This window comes from Podarcis gaigeae (assembly GCF_964106915.1).
Source record: "Podarcis gaigeae genome assembly, chromosome: 1".
Lineage (NCBI taxonomy): Eukaryota > Metazoa > Chordata > Lepidosauria > Squamata > Lacertidae > Podarcis > Podarcis gaigeae.
The window spans coordinates 114,365,622-114,389,772 of record NC_139678.1 but is presented as its reverse complement, the minus strand read 5'-3'; the positions used below and the strand labels follow the sequence as shown (position 1 = coordinate 114,389,772).

The 24,151-nt window shown below is 42.0% G+C and overlaps 1 protein-coding gene across 1 annotated transcript; it reads right to left on the bottom strand.

The window, feature by feature from the left end:
- Nucleotides 1-1,248: 1,248 nt before the first annotated feature.
- PRKRA (protein activator of interferon induced protein kinase EIF2AK2) lies at nt 1,249-23,455 on the bottom strand (the record flags this gene model as incomplete). The annotated part of the gene is made up of 9 exons (XM_083713684.1): nt 1,249-2,785; nt 2,905-5,639; nt 7,372-7,546; nt 8,695-8,792; nt 10,105-10,222; nt 11,666-11,744; nt 19,704-19,785; nt 21,618-21,787; nt 23,298-23,455. The coding sequence occupies 8 exons, from the start codon at nt 23,453-23,455 to the stop codon at nt 5,482-5,484; spliced, it is 1,038 nt and encodes a 345-aa protein (XP_083569810.1). The 3' UTR covers nt 1,249-2,785; nt 2,905-5,481.
- Between the last annotated feature and the right edge of the window lie 696 nt (nt 23,456-24,151).

Below are 24,151 nucleotides of genomic sequence, written 5' to 3'. Positions count from 1 at the left end.
AATATCCGACTAGGTTCATACAGAAATCCGACTATGAATACGGGTTTCAACAGAGATAACGGTTTATTTGCCGATTCTGTATATTTTGCATGTCTGCCATCTCTTTAAGAACCTAAGAATGGTTCCTCTTTATCAGCTTTTAACTGACTTCCCCCAAGTTCCAACTGAGCATTTCAAGTAGGCTGTCACCGATGGAAGATCACGCCATTTTGTAATACCAAACTTCGTCTCATAGTGCCATCAAATCCATTTTGAACAAAAGGAGATACCATTGCTTCTTCATTGGCCTATGAAATGCAACTATACATGACAGGTAAAGAACATTTTCTATGGCCTCGTACACTAGTGAAGAATTGTGCTTTCTTGGAACCAAATTAAAAGGTGTATCAGAGTGGAAGTCAAGAGAAGAGCATTTTGTGTTTTGTCGTTACTCAAACATCGCAGATAGCAAACATCAAAAGCTGCCGCCTTGGTTCTTACTGCTGTGGCCAGCAGTCAGCATTATACTCCAGTACAGAAAATGATGTCTATATGCAAGGTGATGGTGCTCATGTCAACAAAAAGTCAGTGCCTTGGAAGCTGGAGGAAAGTTTTCAAATGAAAATAAACATGCGGTCCTGCATCTGGTGCCAAGTTGCTTAGTATTGATATGCAGTCTGTCATATATAGATAGATGATAGATACATACACACACACACACACACACACACACAGCTGCTGTGTTTGGTGCATCTGGTATAGCGAACATATCCAGAAAAAAAGCCAGACCTTTCAAACATACCACATAGTGGGCAACATGACACAACTTCAGGGTTGGCTTCACAGGGGTGTATATAGTTCTCACAGCTTTAGCTACACAGAAGTCCCAGTCATGATGTCCTCTGTCACGGTTGGAGGAATTAACAGTCCCTTGGTTCTTATGTGAAAAAAGAAAAGAAAAATCTACAACTTCCTCAAGTGGTGCTCATACTGAATTGTGTGGGAGAAGATTGCTAGCTGGCCATGATTTGGAGTATTGCATTCATGAGATTATCAACACACAGCAAAGAATGTAACGGTATGGCTTAGTAACTACCACTTAAAAGAGGGAAATTTTGTGTGCCACTCACTAGAGCTAGGCTTTTGATGTGGGGGGTGGGGAGGGGCACACGCCTACTTTTGCTTTTGGTTTTTCTACAGAAAGCTCCATATCACTACAAAATAATAAAACGTAGTTGCTTAATAACTGGGCTATGAATACTGAAAAGCTTAAGTTAAATCACACATTTTTTATTCACACTCACCATTTTATATACAAACAGCAGGGAGCACAGCAGGTCATGCTTCCCTGGTACATTTACCCATGTTACATACAAGCAGTGGAAAAACAAATGTATATGCTGTGTATGTGACAATTTTTGATACCAATACCTTAAAAACATGAGGTAAAAGTGGTTGTCAGGTCCTTGGATGTGAAGAGAACTGCCTGCATATTTAATGTTGCTACAGTCATTATATATAATAAGCATTAGAGTATAACTAGCCGCTTTGTATCCCGTATTGCTCAGGATTTCTAAGAAGAAAACCAAAAAACCCCCAATGGTTAAAAAATTTGGTTACAATGGTAAGACGTGTCCAAATGCATAGCAAACAACTTTCCAAACTGAATAGCAGAAGTTAGCAGAATCACATGATAGGCTTTAATTTGTTCCACAACTTTTGATAGGACAGTTTAAATTGCAGTTCTATACACTCCCCTTGCAAGGCCCATTATAGCTGTTGAGACATGTGTCCGATTTGCACATACATAGGGTTGTTGTTCTTAATATTTAAATGGGAATGGTTTTGTAACTTTCAGCACATTTTTGTTTACTGTTTATACAGCAGGTATCTAAATACTCTTGGCAGAAATTAGCTGTCTGCAACTCAACAAAGCTTTTGCACTGCAGTTTATTAAATCAATAGGATTTCTTTGGGATGTGATATATCTGACTTGTGGTGTGTTTTTTAAATTGAGGGGGGGAAATATTTTCAAAAGCAGATGAAACTAATCTTGGCAAAAATTGTGATGGCATTTTCTCTCATGGACCTCCCCCCACACCCCCCGGATGATCTGTGATCTGTAATCCCTCTTTCACCCCTAGGCCTAGAGGTGAAAATTTATTATTTTATAGAGCTACTATTACACATTTCAATTTAGGCATTATCTTAGTTGTCTCTGCAAGGCTGAAGAATGGCAAGAAACTTTGAATGAGTGTTTCTTGTCTCAACTAAGGCCAGATATTCAATTTACCAGTATACATGTATGGGTAAGTATTAAAATGCATATATGTGACTCAAGTTTTATCTTGTTGATTTCCACCAGCTAAATGATGCCAGGAAAAGTGCCCAGGAGCATGAAAGTGAACTACAGTGGTACTTCAAATTACAAACACCTCAGGTTACAAACTCCACTAACCTGGAAGGGTTACCTCGAGTTGAGAACTTTGCCCCAGGATGAGAACGGAAATCGTGTGCCGGCGGTGCAGCGGCAGCAAGAGGCCCCGTTAGCGAAAGCACGCAACTAGTTAAGAACAGTTTCAGGTTAAGAACGGACCTCGGAATGAATTAAGTTTGTAATTAGAGGTACCACTGTACTATGCACTTAATACCTTGAGGCAATATTTGAGCAGAAATAGCCAAAAATGAGATTATGTTGTCTGTCAGAAAGGTATGTGTGCTATTCCTTACAAAGAAGTACCGTATTTTTCGCCCTATAGGACGCACTTTTCCCCCTCCAAAAATGAAGGGGAAATGTGTGTGCGTGCTATGGGGCGAATGCAGGCTTTCGCTGAAGCCTGGAGAACGAGAGGGGTCCGCGAAGCCTGGACGCGCTGAGCTTAGCATGCGCAGGCTTCAGCATGCAGACAACTCTCCGCAAGCAGCTCATCTTATACATGGGTAGCGCTGAGGGGTGTTTTCTTAATTTGGAGTTCCCCAAAATAGTGGGCATCTTATACACAGAAATATACTGTAATTCTGTAAGTATAGGAAATTTATCAAAAGTCTAGCCTTTTTCAAATCCGTGCTACTTTAATCCCACAGCACCTTATTGCATATTGAATGAACACTGGTTCACATAGATAACTGACAGGGTTGCCAAATTCCCCAAAGTGAAAATCCAGACAAGTTTTGTCTCCCTCTCAAAGTTGTTGAGCTTTTTGTGAACATCTTCCCCCAAAATCTAAGCTTTTAACTTCCCTTGCCATATGTCTGCGTTTTCTGGACATTTTACCCATTTGCCAAAAATCCACCAAGGTGCCATTTTCCTGTCTAATTCCCAGATGTATGGCACCCCTAGTAACTGAGCCAACGCTGGCTTTTTCCTAGCAGAGCAGTGCAGGCTCTAACACAAATAATGATGTGCTGAATACAGATTATGTCACGTCAGAGCTGGGCACTCTGTGCTAATATCCAATAATGCAATTCTTCCCTCTCAAAAAGAGCTAGTGCAGGCATGTGGCAGCTAGCATTATTGACATGTAACTGCACTCACAATGATCAACATGAATAGCCAATGTAATGTGGGACACAGGAACTCTTGGAAGACAATAGTGACTGCTTGCGTGAGCAGAACTCATTTTCTGTTTATAATAATAGTCAATGCAATCTTTCAATTGCCATGTCTTGGGCAACAGCTGTACCAGCTCTTCCTTTTGAGAGCAAAGATCTCATGTGCTGGACCTGGCTTAGAGGCCTTGGGTGTTCCTGCACATGCATTCGCATCACCATGGGAACTATTCTTAGCAGGAAGATTCAGAGACTGCACAGCTGTTACAGTCCCTATAAAACACCCAGGGCCTCCTTTTCTCCAGTTGTTTCAATGAGGTCTGAAGGCCTCTTGGGAGGCGCAATCAGCCTTCAGAGGGAAGGAACTGTTCCACTTGAATCAAGCAGGTCACCTTGAATTGAATAGCAGCTTCAGCTCAGTGAGACACCTCCACTCCAGAACCAACCTTAGGAAAATTGCAAACTGTCTAGTAGAGCAGGCTGAACGTGACCATCACAATTACACTGTCTTTCCCACGAGAACAACGTGCATATCGGCTTTTGTATTCAAATCTACTAGTGCATGGTTAACTTTATGTGCAAAATGTGTATTAACTGTTAGCAGGCCACTGTGATCACCTCTAGAAAAGATGCTCTGTCTTAATTTGCTATGACCAATTTACATAGCGAGCCTCTGCCTCTGCCTTTCCTCTAAATATACAGAATACATGCCTTGAGATTAACATAAAAACTTATTACTTGAATTATTCTTTAAAAGAATTTATTAAAGAATGACCGATTCTTATAGTTACCTTACGAAAAAGGGCAGTGATGTTAATAGAGTCATTACTTCTGTAAAAATTCAATCTTCAAACCATAGGTTTAAAAAGGCCACAGTTCACACAATGAGAGAAAAATCCACACACAAGAAAATGGATAATATCCCATGACCATAACATAAAGCTTTTCAAAGCACTGGAACATTTCAGATACTTTGGTTTTAAGATCCCATATACACAGGTATTCACAAAGGAGCCTGTAAGCTTCAGTATATATGTAGTGCAGGCTCAAAGCTACTTTGTGATACTAAAACTTAGTACAGTAAAGACAACAGTTCTACAATTCTGTGCCAAACTCCACCCCTAATTCGACAACCAGGAAAAAAAAATGGAAGTTATTGTATTCAGAACAAATCGTGAAGATGAACAGTTTCTGTCACACATACTTCATTGTTGTTGTTTAGTCATGTCCAACTCTTTGTGACCCCATGGACCAGAGCACACCTGGCATTCTAAAACTTTCTCTCTCCCCCCCCCCCCCCGGTTGGATATTGTGTCATGAAATGAAGTATAAATGAGTCATGCAGTGTTAAACAAAAATCAATATATAGGTTATAGGTTTGGAGGGAAAAGAGCATGTTGAGATTGCAAGCCCTGTTTCTGACCACAGAAAGCCATTTTCCAACAATCAAGGTAGACCTCATTCTAAACATGATTGCCAACAAAAAATGGTGGCCACGCCTCTAGTTCCTCCCCCCTCCCTGTTACACCCACTGGAACTTACCTCATGTCATGACATCATAGATTCCTCTTTTCTCACTGCAATGTCATGTCATAAGTTTTTCTGAACTAGAATATGGAGCAAATGGGAGGAATTGGACATGTGGCTGCAATTTGAGGGGCAGCTGCTCATTTAGAGCAACGTTTGCTTTGGGCTTTGGCTCCAAGGATTCTCATTCATCAGATTCTGGAAAGGTGAATTCTGTATCTCATTCCATGCCTGTGGCTGTGGTGATATCTGGACTTCCAGATAAATAACGTACTTGCGGTGATTGATTGTTTCATTATAATGCATAATTGTATACGCGTGCGTGGATTTTGTGATGTGACTTTAAAAAAAACCACAGCTCCGCTGATCTGGAAACTGTTCGGCTTCGATGGATACGTCCTTAAATATTTCCCTTTTGCTTGAATCTTATTTCTGTCCAGCCATGATCTTTAAATATTGTAGTGCATTGTGAGCGGCATCATTGTGGGCATTGCCCCAGGAGATTCCAGTCCCGTGACAAACTATGATTGGATTAGTTGAAAGTTCTGCAAGACACTGGTATTGTCCATTCACACTCAGCTCCTCTGAAAGTACAAACACAGGTGCTGGTTAGTGGAATATCACGCCGCTAATTTTTGAAAACACCAACTACACTAATTCTCTTTCCCCAACATTGTGAATGAAAGTACCGTACTTTTCCGTGTATAGCTCGACCCCTATTTTGGGGGACTCCAACTTCAGAAAATGGCCCAAAGTTGTTGAGCTTTTGGGGGGAGGACTGGAGTCGTTGAGCGTTTTTTGAGGGGGAATGCAGTAAATCACTAACCCAGCGGTTGCAATCGCTCACACCGCTTGCTAGCAATCGCTCGTTTCTGCTACAAACCTCTGACCGATCACCAACAGCAAAAGTAAATAGCAATAACAATTGCCACAGTGGCAGCCAATCCTCCGCAGCCCTAGATGCAGCAACCAATCAAACACCCATTTCCAATAGCCAATACAAAAAAAAACCCCTTGCCACAGCCACCAATCACACTACAAATCGCCAATGACTATCTGCAGCTCGCGGCTGCAACCAATCATCTGTCACACATACCCACTACCCGTGTATAAGATGCCCCCACTTTTCAAACCTATTTTTGAGTAAACAAACCTAGTCTTATACACCGAAAAGTACGGTAATCAGGATGGTGTCACATAAAAGGATATAACCTTCAAAGCCCTATACGGCCTAGGGCCCTCGTATCTACGGGACCGCCTCTCCTGGTATGCCCCACAGAGGAACTTACGGTCTTCAAATAAAAACACCTTGAAGGTCCCAAGCCACAGAGAGGTTAGGCTGGCCTCAACTAGAGCCAGGGCTTTTTCGGCTGCGGCTCCAACCTGGTGGAACGCTCTGTCACAAGAGACAAGGGCCCTGCAGGACTTGACATCTTTCCGCAGGGCCTGCAAGACAGAGCTGTTCCACCTGGCCTTTGGTCAGGGCGCAGCCTGACTCCCTCCTTTGGCAATCTTTACAAGACTTTAGTTTATGGTTGCCATTAATTTTGATTTTAATTCATTTTTATAATGTTTTATAATGTTGTACTGTTTTAGTGTTGTTAGCCGCCCTGAGCCCGGCTTCGGCTGGGGAGGGCGGGATATAAATAAAATTTATTATTATTATTATTATTATTATTATTATTATTATTATTATTATTATTATATGTAGGAAACCATCTCTCCCAACCTGCTTTGGCACAACACAAATACTCTATTACCTATACAGTCATACCTTGGAAGCCGAACAGAATTTGTTCCGGAAGTCCATTCGACTTCTAAAACATTCGGAAACAAAAGCACGGCTGGATTTATGAACTACACTTTGATGCAGAATTTATTTCTAGAAACAGTTCCATCACTTGACAGCCCTAAATGCTTGTTCAGGTTCTTCGATTGTGACCCGTGCGAATTATTTTGTCAAAGCACTAACAATAAACAGCAAGTTTAGCACACATATCCCTGAAAACAGCACCGCCATTTACATACTGCACCCTTTGAGCAAATTAAATGTTCCAAATGTTAGTGGTAAGACTGTGTGCATCTTTTAATTATTAGACAAAATGTGATGAAAGTGTGTTCTCTGGCTGTGGTTAGTGCTAATGTTCTGCAGATAATTGTGTTCATGTTAATGCTGGAAGAAAATGGACATTTCATATTCCCACCCCTTTTTGGTACACACTTCATTGGAAACTTGCTTCTGCCTGGCCTGTGTTGGGAAAATGATACCAAGAAAAGAGGATGCATCTCGCCCATAGTCACCCACATGGTTCTTACCTATATTCAAGTATTTTGTATTAAAACCTTGCTCTTCTGCAAGTTCTCCAAGAAGATGAACATAATCTGTATTAGGAATACTGAGCGGACTTATTTTCAGCAAAGTAATTTTTTCTCCAGAAGAGTTCCTTAAGGTGCTCCATGTACATCCCAAATTAACACTTTGTTCGTTTCCCTGGAACAAATTAAGGGCATTTAGACTTTGCTGTGTTTTAAAACCACCATCCAACACCTTTAAATGCAGTCATTCCACTCCCCTCGTATATGTATTAAACAAATACCAAGCTCTCATATCACACTATGTTCTACCCAAGTATTTCCACACTTGTTAAAAACTTGGCTTTTAATATGGCTTCTCCAAGATTCCCTTGGTCTGTACTACAGTGGCCTATGTTTTCCATAAGCATTCTTACTCTTAACACAACTCTGAACTGTAAATGTCAACAATTTCACCTACAGGGGCTACATTTTACTGCTTGTTCTACTGCGGCATTAACAAAAGCCTAAAGAGCAGAAATGAAGCAGGTGAGGCTGTTTCCATTACTGTATAAAGGTACCCCTGCCCGTACGGGCCAGTCGTGTCCGACTCTAGGGTTGCGCGCTCATCTCGCTTAAGAGGCCGGGAGCCAGCGCTATCCAAAGACACTTCCGGGTCACGTGGCCAGCGTGATGAAGCTGTAGCTGGCGAGCCAGCACCAGTGCAGCACACGGAAACGCCGTTTACCTTCCCACTATAAAGCGCCACCTGCGTCCCTATTACTGTATAAACTCCCTGTTAAATACAAGCTGCCTGAAGGAAGGCACATCCATCACTGTGAAGCAGATTGCTGCATCTGATAGTGAGCTGTGATAGCTGGGGATTTATTAGAAGACTTATATATAAGCTTAACTCCCAAGAGTTAAATGATATAGAAATTGGTATTCTTCCAGCTTCTGGAGGAGAGAGAGGCAATGGAAGATGCACATTGTTTGTGCATTTGAAAATATATTAGATTTTAGAAACAGCTATGTAGCTCAGTGAACGCCTGTTTGCTCTGAACAAGGTTCCACGCAGTTCAACTGAACTCACTTCCTAAGCTGCATCCTTAGGCTGTTAAGACAAACCAGACACAGACAGAGAGACAGTGGGAGAGAAGACTGAGAAGTTGTAGCCTAGCTGAAGAACGTTGAAGATAACAGGGCAGGGGTGTGTGGACTCTAGCTTGTCTGTGTATATTTAACTATAGTGCCTTAGTATGAGCTGGACAATTAATGAAAACAAATGATTGCATTGTTAGGTTTGAATAGCTAAGCAGTTGCTATAAACGTAAATGAATTACTTACTAAAGAAATAGGGATATTGTCTCCAGAAAAATTACGGAATTTATCGAGTAGTTTCTCGGCGGCGTTTCGCTTTGCTAATTTTTTAGAAGTCCCAATCCCTTTGTAAGAAAACAAAAGCAAGAAGGATTAAAATAAGCAGAGAAACCCAGATTAAGAGACATTCATGGTAGAAAACCAAAACTAGACTGCGAGTCACAGACTACACATCCATCAACTCAGCCATGCTTTTGAAACTCCCCTGTATGTTTTGTTCTGATAGTTCCATCTGTTAAGTTTACATCTGTTAATTATTAACTTGGGATCTCCCCTCCAGCCATGGCCAGGTGTGAGTTTCTGCATCACAACAGAAGAACTGTTATGTACTGAGTTGAATAGGATCCAAAATGCAGCAGTCTGATTGGTCCTAGAGCAATAGGATTCAGAATGCAGCAGTCTGATTGGTCCACAGGACCCACCCAATCCAGTTCTAGGTGGAAGTGAATCCGCAACCTGATTGGCCTACAGGAGAATCCCAGAATTAGCCAATCACGTTGGGCCCATTGTGTAAATAATGTATTATAAAGCAGACATTCTAGGGGAACTTCCATTCCTCCTCACCACTATGAGCTGAATAAAGGGCATAAAATCCACTCTTGACTCCGAGTATATTTCAAGAACCCTGAGAGGGCACAGAGATGAGAGGGTAGAAAGAGAAGGGGATACTGAAAGCGAAACTGACTGCAGGGTCAAATTTGAGCCAGGCTTACTAGCGCTCGTTTGCCCACAAAATGTTTTGATGGAGGAGGGACAGAAAGAGGATTTTTTTTGCCCCAAGTGGCTTCTATTAATTAAAAATCTTCCCCAAATGGGTGCAGATGCCCACAGGCGGTTCCTTCCCCCTTCCAGACCTCGTTTAGCCTGACTAACAGAGGGCAGAATGGAGAATACAGAAGGCATGCAGAGTCTTCTGCTACCTGTGCCATTACAGGTACATGTATTGGGGTAGGTGAGAAACAATAACTTGTTTAGCCCTATGGGGATTTCTATCATTAGGCTGTTGGTGCTCCAGTAGGAATCCAAAAACAGGGCACATTGGGAGCAGGTGAACTGATGTTTATTTGGGGGGGGGGGGAGCAGAGTGGCAGAAAGAAAAAAAGCACCCCCTCCATCCACCCTGCCAGGACACTTTGGATTTGGTGGCCCCGCCACCTTAGACACCCCCACAAGTAGGAATGCTCTGCTAAGGCACTTATTTTGACTTTCAAGTTATAAAATCCTCAAGGCAGCTTGCAAGAGGGAATTATATAAGATACAATTGTTTAAAATGATCAAAAATGGAAACATTAGTGGGATTTCTTTGGATAATGAATCCTGTGTTTAAATTCAGGTTTTGCTACATTTTGTGCTGAGGAGAAAAAAATAAGCACGTACCTGTTTCTACAAATGTTTCTATTCTGCAAGTCATTGTAAACTCTCTCTTATGGAGCGGCCCTGTCTCCTGTGCCAGTGAGTACTCAGGAAGTCTCCAGCCCTTCTGAATAGCTAGCTCCTAGAGAAGAAGGGAAACAACAGGTAACAAGACAATATTTTTTTTAATCTACCCTTAAAACAGCCACGTGTCTATTTAGAACAGGTTTATTTATCATGATTACTTCAGTATTAACTTGGAAAGCAAAATTCTGATGTATTTTGCTTTATGCTGCATGTATCCTTCTACATCTCAATCCAGGACAGAGCTGAGAGGACTTCCAAGATCAGCCAGAGTAGCAGCTCAATGAAAGCATTATATTTCAGTGATGTGAGAGTAAGTCTTGCTTTCACTAGTCACCACTCTGCCCAAAGAAAAGCTTTCCATCTTATATATATCATCACAGTGATGAGCTGTGAGCTTTGCACACAGTGTGGATGAGAAAACCTGACAGACCAACCCATCCTTCCTTTTCTCTTCACCACCCATTCTGTAATCACTATGCTTTGCTTTTCGTTGCTTACTCTACATTCTTTTCTGAGGGTATAGGAACTGTCTTCTCCTTCCTTGGCTCAGCTACCTGCTCCTGACTGTCTGTGTTGCTTTCTGTCATCAGAAAATAAGAAGGAAACAAAGATGATGTTACATACATAAGGATCTAAAGATAATTTGTAACTTAGTGTAGAACACGGGTGTCAAACACAAGGCCCGCGGGCCGAATCTGGCCCGCCAGACCTCGTCATGTGGCCCGTGTAGCCGCCGCCGGCCGCCAGCCTTCACCTTTTATTCTTGCTTTTTTTTTTTTACACAAGAAAGCCGCCTCTTCAGCGCATGCGCGGCAGCCTACAAACCAGAGAACGTCTGCCCTCTAGTGGCGCCGGCCGTTCTACACAGGAAACCTCCACTTTACATGCATTCAGGATACAGATATAGTCCTACAGATACAACCGGCCTTTGGAGGGTGACGAAACTGCTGATGCGGCCCCCAATGAATTTGAGTTTGACATCCCTGGTGTAGAACGACTTTGACTTATAAAAAACCAAAAGGTATATAAAGGACCGCCTCTTTCCATATGAACCTACCCGGACCCCAAGATCATCTTCTGAGGCCCTTCTTCGTGTGCTTCCTCCATGAGAGGTGTGGAGGATGGCAACATGAGAACGGGGCCTTTTCTGCAGTGGCTCCCTATCTGTGGAATGCTCTCCCCAGGGATGTTCACCTGGTGCCTTCATTATACATCTTTAGGCGCCAGGCAAAAACATTCCTTTTTAACCAGGCCTTTGGTTGATCTTATGGACATCCAACACCCTTTTAGAATGTGGCTTTTTTTGGGGGGGGGGGGTATTGGGTTACTGCTTTTGGTTTGATTTTATATACTGTGGTCTTGTTGTGAACTGCCGAGACCTCCAGGTATAGGGTGGTATATAAGCTGAATTAACAACAACAACAACAATAATGTAATTTAAAAAATAAAGACAAAGAACTTCTGAATATGGTACATTTTAAATGTCGTTGCAACTCACCTGCAATGATCCAATAGGATTGGACTGATTTGGTGCTTGATCGAGACGTTCGGGGATTAAGTGGTCTGGCACAGAAATGCTAAAAGAAACATAGTTAACTTGAAAACTGGCAGTTTCAGGCATCATTTTGCTAACAAATCAGGAATCAGTCCTAAGCACATTCTACATTTTAATATGAGACTGCCTCATTAAGACTACCTCTACAAGATGTTTAAAGTAAAGAAAGCTGACGTGCTTTTCTATGTCTGAGTTGTGTCTATGTTTGCACATGTGGAGGATTCTGTTCCCCACAGGCAGTTTCCTGTGCTTCCTCCCAGGCTGCTTTTTAAGTTCAAGGGTCTGGATCCAGGAAAAAGCAGGCAGAATTCTACTGGCAAGAAGGAGCTTTTCATGGCTCCTCCCCAGACATAAGTCTCATGTACTCTCAAAAATTGCCCTTGAGGGATGAGGGACCCTCCAGAACAGCATGGGACAGTGCACGGAGGGGCCCTACTGTGGGGTGGGGAAATCAGAAGAATTTGGCAGGGATACCTCATGCAATCAAAGTGCCTTTGTACTCATGCAAGGCACTTTGATTTTTTTTTTAATTTTTTATTGATTTTCACAAACATAAAAGATAACATAAAAAACAAAAATAACAAAACATACAAACACACATAACACGACTTCCCCAAACCTCCCCTTCACTGCACCCTTATTTTAAAAACAACAATTTTTAGCAATCCTTCGTTCAAGTTCATAGCTAATTTTCTTTTAAAAAAAATTATTATTTTTTTAATTTAAACTTTAACGGCTATAGTTCTCTATCTCATACCCCTTGACATCTTAGCATTCCAAAATTTTGCAACAGTTCTTAAGATATACTTTAAATTTTCCCCAGTCCTCTTCCACCGTCTCTCTCCTCTGGTCACGGATTCTGCCGGTCATCTCAGCCAGTCCCATAAATTCAGTCACCTTGGTCTGCCATTCTTCCAGAGTAGGTAATTCTTGAGTCTTCCAATACTTTGCTAGTAGGATTCTTGCTGCCGTGGTTGCGTACATGAAGAATGTTCTGTCTTCCTTTGGTACCATTTGGCCGACCATGCCCAAGAGAAAAGCCTCCGGTTTCTTAGCAAATGTCCTCTTAAGGATTTTCTTAATTTCATTATAGATCATTTCCCAGTAGGCCTTAATCTTTGGGCAGGTCCACCAAAGGTGATAGAAAGTTCCTTCACATTCATTGCATTTCCAACAATTATTATTGGGCAGATGATATATCTTTGCTAGCTTGACTGGGGTCATGTACCACCTATATATCATTTTCATTATATTCTCTTTTAAGGCACTACATGCCGTGAATTTAATGCCTGTGGCCCATAACCATTCCCAGTCTGCAAACATAATATCATGACCAATATCTTGTGCCCATTTAATCATTGCTGATTTTACTGTTTCATCTTGCGTGTTCCATTTCAGCAGCAAATTATACATTCTAGACAAATTTTTAGTATTGGGCTCCAATAATTCCGTTTCTAACTTTGACCTCTCCTTCTGAAATCCTAATTTCCTGTCCTGCTTAAACATCTCGTTAATCTGATGGTAGTGTAACCAATCTCGGACTTTAGGTTTTAGTTTCTCCAAGCTCTGTAGTTTGAGATTTTCACCATCATGTTCTAAAATTTCGCAATATTTTGGCCAATCTGAATCCATATTAAGTTTTTTTACCGCCTTGGCTTCCAGGGGTGACAACCACCTGGGGGTTTTATTCTCCAACAAATCTTTATAACGGTTCCATACGTTAAACAATGCTTTCCTGACAATGTGGTTTTTAAAGCCTCTATGCACCTTTACCTTGTCATACCATAAATATGCATGCCAGCCGAAACTGTTATCGTGTCCTTCTAGATCTAAGATGTCTGTGTTCTCAAGAAGTAGCCATTGTTTCAACCAGCAAAAAGCTGCTGCTTCATAGTAAAGTCTTAAGTCCGGCAGGGCAAAGACCCCTCTATCCTTTGCATCAGTTAAGATCTTAAATTTTATTCTGGGCTTTTTGCCCTGCCAGACAAAATTAGATATATCTTTCTGCCACTTCTTGAAGCAATCCATCTTGTCCAAAATTTGCAGTGTCTGAAACAAAAACAACAGTCTCGGCAATACATTCATTTTAATAGCAGCAATTCGGCCTAACAAGGAGAGTCTCAACCTAGACCATATGTCAAAATCTTTCTTCACCTCCAACCAACATTTCTCATAATTATCCTTAAATAAATTCACATTTTTAGATGTTAAGTTCACCCCCAGGTATTTCACTTTTTTTGTTATTTCCAAACCAGTTTCCCTTTGAAAGCTATCTTTTCCCTCCATCGTTAGATTTTTTCCCAGCACCTTTGTCTTTTGTTTATTTAATTTAAAACCTGCCACTTGACCAAATATTTCGATAAGTTCTAAAGCTCTTTTTGTACTGGCTTCTGGTTGTTGCAGAGTCAAAACTAAGTCATCTGCAAATGCTCTTAACTTGTAATGTTTAGCTCCGAGTCGTATTCCTTCTACCAGCTGGTCCCTTCTAATCATGTTCAACAATACCTCCAGGACTGATATAAACAATAGAGGGGATATTGGGCATCCCTGTCGTGTCCCTTTTTCTATTGGGATCTCATCCATAACCATACCGTTCACAATTAATTTAGCTCTTTGTTCAGAATATATTGCACCTATACCGTTTTCAAAGTTTTGGCCTACCCCCATCCCGTGGAGATTCCTCTTCAGGAAGCTCCAACAAATATTATCGAAGGCTTTCTCCGCATCCACAAAAATCAGAACTGCTTTTCTATTTATGTCAGTCTCCAAAAGTTCCAAGATATCTATAATGTTCCTCACGTTATCTGACATATATCTCCCTGGGAGAAAGCCTGTTTGGTCCTTATGAATCTCCTCTGATAACACTTTCTTAAATCTTTTTGCTAAAATTTCTGCAAAAATTTTATAATCCACGTTTAAAAGTGATATAGGGCGGTAGTTCTTAACTTGATGTTTCTCAGTTTCTGTCTTCGGTATAAGTGAGATGAATGCTTCTTTCCACGATTCGGGAGCCTTTTTCCCTTCTAAGATTTGGTTGCATACTTCTTTCAATGGTTGTATTAACCATTCCTTCAGTGCTTTATAATATCTGGCAGTCAGTCCATCTGGTCCTGGTGATTTTCCCATTTGCATATTTTGGATGGCACCCTCTATTTCTTGATCTGTAATTTTCTCATTTAAAATCCTCTTGTTCTTTTCCGAGATCTTTGACAATCCATACTTTTTAATAAAATCTTCTATCTCTTGTTCATTCTTTGGCCCTTGAGCATATAACTTCTTGAAAAAGCTTTGAAAGCAATTACTGATCTCGTTTGGTTTATAAATAGATTTACCATCTACTTCGAGAGATGTCACAGTGTTCAACTTTTGTCTCTTTTTCAATTGCCATGACAGCAGTTTCCCACATTTGTCTGCTGATTCAAAAGTTTTTTGCCTCATTTGTTTTATTTTCCATTCTATCTCCTCGTTCATCAGTTCCATATATTGGGTCTGATAGTACTTTATTTCCCTTAAAATCTCCTGAGACTTGGGTTTAGATCTCAGTTTCTTCTCTCCTTCTTTCATTTGTTTCCAAATTTTTTCCTTCCTCTCATTCTGTTGTTTCCTCTTTATAGAATTTTGCTGAATCAGGAAGCCACGCATCACGGCCTTGCTTGCGTCCCATATTATCCTTCTTTCCACATCTGATCTTAAATTTATCTCGAAGTAGTCTTTCAGTGTCTTTTGGGCTTTTTTATAGATTGTTTCATCTTTAAACAGGGTGTCATTCATTCTCCATCTGAAGGTTCCAGCTGTTGTCAGTTTCATTTCCATCTTTACTGCGTTATGGTCGGAGCAGGTTTTTGGGCAGATTTCTATTTTTTTAACCCTTGGTGCCAGATTGCTAGAGATCCATATTTGGTCAATCCTGGTCCATGTCATTTTTGCTTCAGAGAAGAAGGTCCCCTCTCTTTCCAGAGGGTTCCTTGTTCTCCAAATATCAATCAAGTCCATGGTATCAGTCAGTTCGAAAAAAGTCTTTGGCAGTCTCCCATCCTTAGAAATTGTTTGCCTTTGCGCTTTATCCATGTTTGTGGAGACAACTCCATTCATATCGCCCATCAATATTATTTTAAAGTCCATAAAGTCCATTAAAGTCTCATGCAACTTCTTAAAGAACTCAGCCTTCCCCTCATTAGGTGCATAAACTCCTACAATCAAAATTTTTTCTCCTTGGGTTTGGATTTCCACTGCCAGAAATCTTCCTTGTTCATCCTTGAAGATCACTTTTGGTTCCAATTTTTCTTTAACGTAGATCACAACCCCTCTTTTCTTAACTTTGTCTGAAGAAATAAATTCCAGTCCTAATCTTTTATTTGTCAAAAGTTTTCTGTTTGTCCTGGCAATATGGGTTTCTTGCAAACATATTATGTCTAAGTGTTCTTTCTTTAATATGTGAAACACCTGTCCCCTTTTTCGGGGATGGTTCAAACCATTGCAGTTCCAACTCAGAAGTTGCAGAGACATTTTTGTTACTGGGCTGCTTTTCCACCGACTGCTCCAAGTTCTTGTTCCTCCTCAGTAGGTACTGAAACTAATCCAAATGATAGATTTGCTATGTCCGGTATTTCCCTCCCACTCACGGTTCCTTTCTCCAAGTCCTCAAAGTTTCTCTCCAAAAAGTGTTCTTTATCTTGAATTGTTTTAATCTTGATTTTCTTCCCTTTGAAGTTGAAGGACAGCCCTTGTGGAAACTCCCACCTAAATGGGATGTTGTTTTGTTTCAGCAAATCCACTAGAGTCTTAAATTGGGTCCTCACCTCTAAAAAGTGTTTAGGAATGTCCTTGAAGATCTGTATTTGGGAATTCTTAACAATCAAGGCCTTCTGGAAATGCAGGTTCAATGTTTTATCTCTTTCTTCCTTAGATCTCAGAGTGATTAAACAGTCCCTTGGTTTCTTGCCTTGTTTTCTACCAATCCGAAAGGCTGTAGTTATTACAAATTCATCCTCTTCCCCTTCTAGCTCATCAGTCCAAAATTCTTGGAACTTGTCTGTAAGGAATTCTCCCAGGTTGCCCTCTTCCTCCTCTGGTACTAATCTCAATTTCAGATTCTTATTTTTCCTCTCTAATTCCATAAGGGCCAAAGCTGCGTCATGTTCATGAACTTTCTTCGCAATGGGTACAAATTTTCCCTTAGTGTCCTCGGCCGTGCTCCTAGCGCTCTCAGCTATTTTCCTTGTTTCCGTACTTTCCTGAATTAAACGATTTATAGAGTCTGTGTTAAATGATATTGCCGTTGTATTCAGGTCAAGTCTTGTTGTCAACTCTGTCAGTTTCTTAGAATTCTCTGTAGATTGCTTGGTGAGTGCTTCTAAAGATTGATTTATTCTGAGCAGTGCCTGTGTCATAGAATCCATTGATGCTGTTGTTCCTTTTTCCTGTGCAGCTGCTGCTCCTGATATGGAGCCTCTTTTTTGAGTCTGCTTTTGAGTCTGTTTTGTTTTACTTCTTGTTGTTATTTCATCCAGTGGAGTGCTCATAACTCAAGGTCGTTCACACAGGAAAATTACAAGTGGAAAATCCCACTTCTCTGTCTCTGTCTCAATGCAACTGTCTCTCTTTTAGTCCTCTAGAGGGAGAGGTTGTATCCAAACAATGGTAACAATAGTAACAAAGAAACAGGGAAACAATTAGCCAGTGCGAAGTTCCACAAACAAAAGTCCAGCCAAAAGCCCTACTTGTTACAGTTTAGAATACTATAAGTTCCATCCACTAAAGTCCCGTTGTTTTGTTTCAAATAAAGTTGTACTTTGTATCCACAAACTTTTTTGACAGCTCACTTCCAGGCGCTCGTCTCTCCGGCAGCCTGACCAGAGGTTTCGGCAGCGGAGAGTTTCACTTTCTAAGCTCTTTTCCTCTGGCAGATTAAATTTAGCTCAATCTTCTTCCCCCCTTCTCCTGCCTATGGGGAGGGGGGAGGTCCCCTTCCGATGTCAGGTCTGATAAAATTTTTGAAAGAATAAGTTCCCTTTAAATATAGCTTGTTTTTTCCATTGCTCAGTCAATCGTGCAGTTCCGGGGGGCTGACTTCCTTAATTTCTGCCTCTCCCGTTTTCAGCCAAATCTTCTTAATTTAATTTAAAAGTCCCGTTCACTTTAATTTGCAGATCTTACTCACGGGTGTTGTTGCCAATCGGTTGTTTCAGGAAGGAATCGGCGCTCTCCGTCAATGGCGACGCGGCTTCGCTCCGTAAGCTGGGTTGCGATCCTCAGCACCGCGCTCACACCCGATGCCGCTCCGGAGCCTTTAAAAAGGCTCTTTCGCGATACCGGGGGGCGCAAAGGTGCCCACCGAATCTCCTTGCTCACAGGCTTCAGCACCTGTGATTTTAGGGGTCCCCCGCTCGCCGTAGCGGGTCAGACCCGAACTCACGGAGCAGTCCTGCTTCAGAGCTCGAAGCAAGGACCGCCATTAAACGCTGGCGCCGACCGGAAGTCCCATGCAAGGCACTTTGAAGCCAAGCCTAGCAGTTTCAAAAGCAGCATGGAAGTGAGTGACATCTGCTGTAACAGGTTATCTGAATATGTCATTTTGCCAAAATTTGTCATGGAATAAGGCAGGAAACTACAAAACCGATCTTCTTCAAGAAAACACTATGATTCTATAAATAAGGCCAGAAGGAAGGGATAGCTCAGTTGGTAGAGCACAAGACTCTTAAATCTCAGGGCCGTGGGTTCGAACCACACATTCCACAAAAGATTCCTGAATTGTAGGGGGTTGGACTAGAATCACTAGATGATTGTGATCCCTTCCAACTCTATGATTCTATGATCTATGAAGACCTTTGTTAAAGATTTAACAGTATTGTTGATACTGCTCTAACCTGAATGTGGCTTTGACTTTGCTGTTGTTTAGTTGCTTAGTCGTGTCCAACTCTTTGGGACTCCACGGACCAGAGCACCCCAGGCTTTGACTTATCTTTATATTAATAATTAGGGTGGACCCTCTAGTTACGTACTGCTCTGGACACATAACTTTCGGGTTACGAATGCGGCCCGGAAGTATATACTTTCGGGTCTCGCCGCGCACACATGCGCATAAGAGCTCTGTGCATGTGCGCAAAAATGCTCAATCGCACCACGCACGTGCGCAGAATTGGCACCTCTGCCTACAGACTTTTTGGGTTGCAGGCGGACCCCCAGAACAAGTTTAATTTGTATCCGGAGGGTCCACTGTACTGATCCTTTTTATTAAAATATTCATAGATTGTCTTTTGGCGATAAGGTTGTTCTACGTTTTGTTATATTTTCCCATAGCTTATGTTATGTTTTGAAGCTGTTAGCAGCTTGGTGCTTCCCTAGGGAAGGAAAAACATGATACATGCTATAAATTAAACGAAAATTTTAAAAGTAAGATTGAAAGGTCAAATGAAAAAGTAGCAAAAAAATTATTCTATTTGTTTATTAACTTTTTCTCCCACTTTCTTCTCAAAGGAGCTCAGGACAACAATTGACTATCTTTTTGTACTGATAACATTTACAAGTTTGTACACGTGAGACTAACAAAGATTGAAAACGGGTCTGAGTTATGAAACCACAGCCTGTTAAATAAAGAGAGAAACCTTTCATACTCTTACAGAGTCATAACTAACAGTTACATGAAAGGTGACAGAAATTGTGACATGATATGCGAAAAACTGCTATTTTATCACTTCCACAAAAATAAAAGAAAAGAGGTTTTCAAGAAATGAACAACAATGTAATAGCATTGTTAAAATACTACTTTACCATGTGGATATTAAGCAGTGAAATAACCATCCATCTTAGATGCGGTCACATAATTTGGCCCCATTTCCCACAGCTTTTTTATTAACCTATCTCCAGTATGTTAAGAATCATAGCCTTAATTTTAAAAATATTTGTAAAGCTCTCTTCCAAAATTTTCCAGCAGGTCCCATTCGGCAATAATACTATGTCACAATGATCAAAACCAACTCACCAAATATTTGAATTGCCTTTCAAAATGTTCAGGGCAGCTTCTGCAGCTTTGTGTTTTGCAATTTTCTTGCTCGGACCCTCTCCTGAAGTAATAAAAACAAAAATATGTGAGTGTTCTGAACAGTAAGCTATGAAAATCTAGCTGTCTGAATGTTTTGTTCTGAAATATCCATTTTCAGTTTCATAACATGAAGAGTGTACAGACCTGTTTGGACACTTTTTCCAGAAAGGCAAGATGGCCTGTTTTACTGTATCTTGCCAGTGGAAGCAAGCACAATTGGGGGGGGGGGGGGAGATGTGGCTTGTTTCTAAATGATGATGATAATTTATTATTTATACCCCGCCTATCTGGCTGGATTTCCCCACCCACTCTGGGCAGCTCCCAAGAGAATATTAAAAACACGATAAAAGATCAAACATTAAAAACTTCCCAAAACAGGGCTGCTTTCAGATGTCTTCTAAGTCAGATAATTGTTTATTTCCTTGACATTTGATAGGAGGGCATTCTACAAGGTGGGTGCCACTACCAAGAAGGCCCTATATAATATTTTGCCACTCCCATTCTAAAGACATCACTAACATCAGAAGTAGCGCTGAACATTTTTTGAAAAATTGCATCTTTAAGATAGTGGTTGGGCAGCTGATTCCTATTCATCTGCTTGTACTGGTAAGTTCTCAAAATGCAAGGGTATATATAAAAAACACACCTGAAGGGGAGATGCAGAGTTTTAAGAAGGCAGAGGGCCTGCAGCAGGCAGTTTCCTCCCAGCAGCAGAGACTTATCATTGCTACCGTCAGAACTGCTGTACTAACTATGGAAGCTGCGCAGAGGCAGAGAAAATATGGTATGTTTGGCTTGGAGAAAAGATGATTAAGAGGCGATACAATAGCTATATTCAAATATCCCAAAGGGCTGTCACAAAATGATGGGCCAAATTTATATGCTGATGCTCCAGTGGCCAAGATCTCAATTATTGCATTCAAATGACTAGAAAAGGCATTTAGACCAGTGGTTCCCAAACATGCTTGCTAGAGTGAGGTGGGACACTCATTAAGTGAGCTTGTGGGGCCTACTCCAAACACTATCCTCATTCTACTGGCCACAATAAATGCAAACTTCCTTGTGTGGCACAAGATCAGTTTGCATGTCATGCATAAGTCCTCAGTGCTAGGAACAGTGCCAAAGATCAGAGAAATTACATCAAATTAGTTACTCTTTAAAAAAGGCCGCAACCGTTTTGCTCAGGGGTTCGATTCCTGGCCCCCACATGCGTCAGCGGCGCTTGCATAAGCCCACTCTGCCCCTGTTCTGCGCTCTTGGTGGTCACATGTCAATTGGATGTGCACAAAATGGTTATGGTGTCTGTGTTTGGGTGGACATGATGGGGGTCGAACAATACGATCAAGGGATAATGTACTGTGCAATTAGATGCAGGGGAGGGAAGAGTAAGTTCTAGGGTTAGAAATGGGGGTAAATTAATTGGGCTTCTAAGGTTAAGGAGGAGACACAAGAGTCGGTAGCAGTTAGGATGAAGGTAGGAAAGATGGGTTCTAGGGCTAGGTTGGAGGAGAACAAAAGGATGAAGGAAAATACATTTGGGCTCTCCCTTTACCCATACTGGTACCCAACACACTAGCTTAGAAACAGAGGGAGTATAAAAACAAATAGAAGAAACATTTATTTTAAACATTACACACACATTGCATGCAATTAAGAGCTGGCCCAAGACCTTTTGGCTACCCCCTCTCCCCACCACCTGCAAGGGAAGAAGGGGTGAGTGAAGATCTACATCAAGAACAAAGTGGGGAATAAATATCTACATCAGGATCTGCTGTCCCTGCTGCCTGAGGCAGTTGCCACACCTTGCCTCATGGATGGCCCGGCCCTGCATGAATCCTATCAAAATGTACAAACCTGTTGCAGTTATGTCACCCATAGTGACTTTATAGGTGAAGATTGGCATATGCACCTGCCCCTCAGCTTTTTCAAAGTCATATACAGGATTGAGATTAGCCTTTGTGCCATATTCATGTAACATCTGAATTGGTGTTTTCCCCGGTTTGGATGTAATGATTTCCTCCAAGCTGTTTACAAAGTAGAATAAGAATTTTATGAATATTTGAGAAGGAAATCACATGCAGTGTGTTAAATATTGCTTTCAAAAATATGCTATATCTTTCATTTATGAAACTCTGAGGTACAAGCTGGAGATAATGAAGCCTGCTTCTGTGTTGTATCCATGATAATGAGTAACCTGTGGACAGTTATAAGGAAATGTTACCAGACATCTGATACTCCATGCTTTGGATACTGCACTAGAGCAGGGAGAAGAGGAAGTGTAAGCGACTAGCACTTCTTCCACGGTGCATTTTTTCCATAAAACAAAAGGCTATGCACAGAACCAGTTGTCAGAATATATTATTGGTCTCTCCACATGCCTTGGAGAATGCTATTTTCTTAATTTCAGTTTCTTTTCCTTTAGCAGATCTAAAGAAACATAAAACTTACACTTTCATTTTCCTCACTCTCAAATTTGGTGTGCTGAAATGTTGAAGATTTGTGAGAGAAGATCGCCCATCTCTATGCAATCATTTTGTATAAAATGCAGGTTAGCCCCCCCGCCCCCAACAACATGACCCCAATCTAAATGCCACTCCCCACTCTCCTGTTTTAGCTTTCCACATAAAAATAAAGAAATGGGAGATCTGATCGGAGACCAGCGATGCCTTATCCACTCCAGTTCTGAGCGACTCCTTTCCTCTCCACTGTGCGCTGTGTCACCTATAAATATTGCAGGGCTGTGTAGCCTACATGCAAGAGCAAACTTAAAAATGTGTACGAATTTAACAGATGACGGGCAGATTCTGCTCTAGGATTGAGGAGTGGGTTTTTTTTTAAGATAATATTTTATTTGGGGCAGGACAAGGAAAAAACAAGAGAAAGGAATCAGGGTCAGAAAACCAGTAGCATTCAAAAAGCACAACATGTAATAAAGACATATACATACATTCCCTCTTTCTAACCTGGGAAATCATCCTAAGTGTCACTGCACATTGGGTTTACTTCCAGGTAACTAAGTGTAGCATCTGCTTCTCACTTACTTAAACACACACACACACACACACACACACACACGGGTTTACTTCCAGGTAACTGAGTGTAGCATCTCTCTCTCTCTCTCTCTCTCTCTCTCACACACACACTCACACACGCGGGTTTACTTCCAGGTAACTGAGTGTAGCATCTGCTTCTCTCTTACACACACACACGGGTTTACTTCCAGGTAACTGAGTGTAGCATCTCTCTCTCTCTCTCTCTCTCTCACACACACACACACACACACGGGTTTACTTCCAGGTAACTGGGTGCAGCCTCACACACACTCGCGCCATTCACACTGCCTGCTACGGTGCGCGCGCGGGTGCTCCTGACCCCCCCCCCCCCAACGTTCCAACCCGAATCCACGCGCACGCGGGCGCCGTTTCCCGCCTTACCGAGCGCCGTGCGCGCGGGCGGCGGTAACCCAGAATGCTCCACGCCCGCCCCACCCGCCATATAGAAAGCCCCTTACCCACCCCACCCCTCGCGCGTCACCTGACGGTTTTCAGTTTCTCCACCACCACCGGGGAGTTCCGCTGATCCGTGCCCGCCAGCTCCCCTTCTTGGCTTAGGATAGCCGGGCAAGGGGCAGGCTGAGGCAGAGCCATGCTGTTCGCCGCCGCCGCCTCCATCTCTTCCTGCCCGGGAAGCATCCCTTTAGCACGGCCCCTTCTCGCGTGTCACGTGTGGTTCCGGGGGCCAGTTTGAGGGGAGGAGCCGCCCGGGAGGCTGCAAGCGGCGCAGAGGCGAGAGAGCGGCTCGCCTCAGTGGGTCTGTGTGAGAGAGAAGGAGGGGCGCTGAGGCGGCGGACGGGACCCCCAAGGAAGCCTGGAAATGGCCCCGCCGGTGTGCGGGTGCCTCAGTTTTCACAATGAACATGTTCTAGCTCAGAAAAAAACCAACCCTTTGCTTCCTGTTAACATACCCTCCAACATTTCTCCTATGGAAATAGGGACGTCCTATTGTTATAGGGGGGAAAACTGCTCCCTTTTCCCTTATGGGGTATCCAAGAGCCCATATAGAGTCCTTAAGTGAGTCCCCTGTCGGCAGGAGAAAATAACACAGGCCAACCAGAGTATATTGAGAAGCAATACAGTGGTACCTCGGGTTACATACGCTTCAGGTTACAGACTCCGCTAACCCAGAAATAGTGCTTCAGGTTAAGAACTTTGCTTCAGGATGAGAACAGAAATTGTGCTCCGGTGGCGCGGCGGCAGCAGGAGGCCCCATTAGCTAAAGTGGTGCTTCAGGTTAAGAACAGTTTCAGGTTAAGAACGGACCTCTGGAACGAATTAAGCACGTAACTAGAGGTACCACTGTATATTGAGAAGCAATATGATTCTTCAACA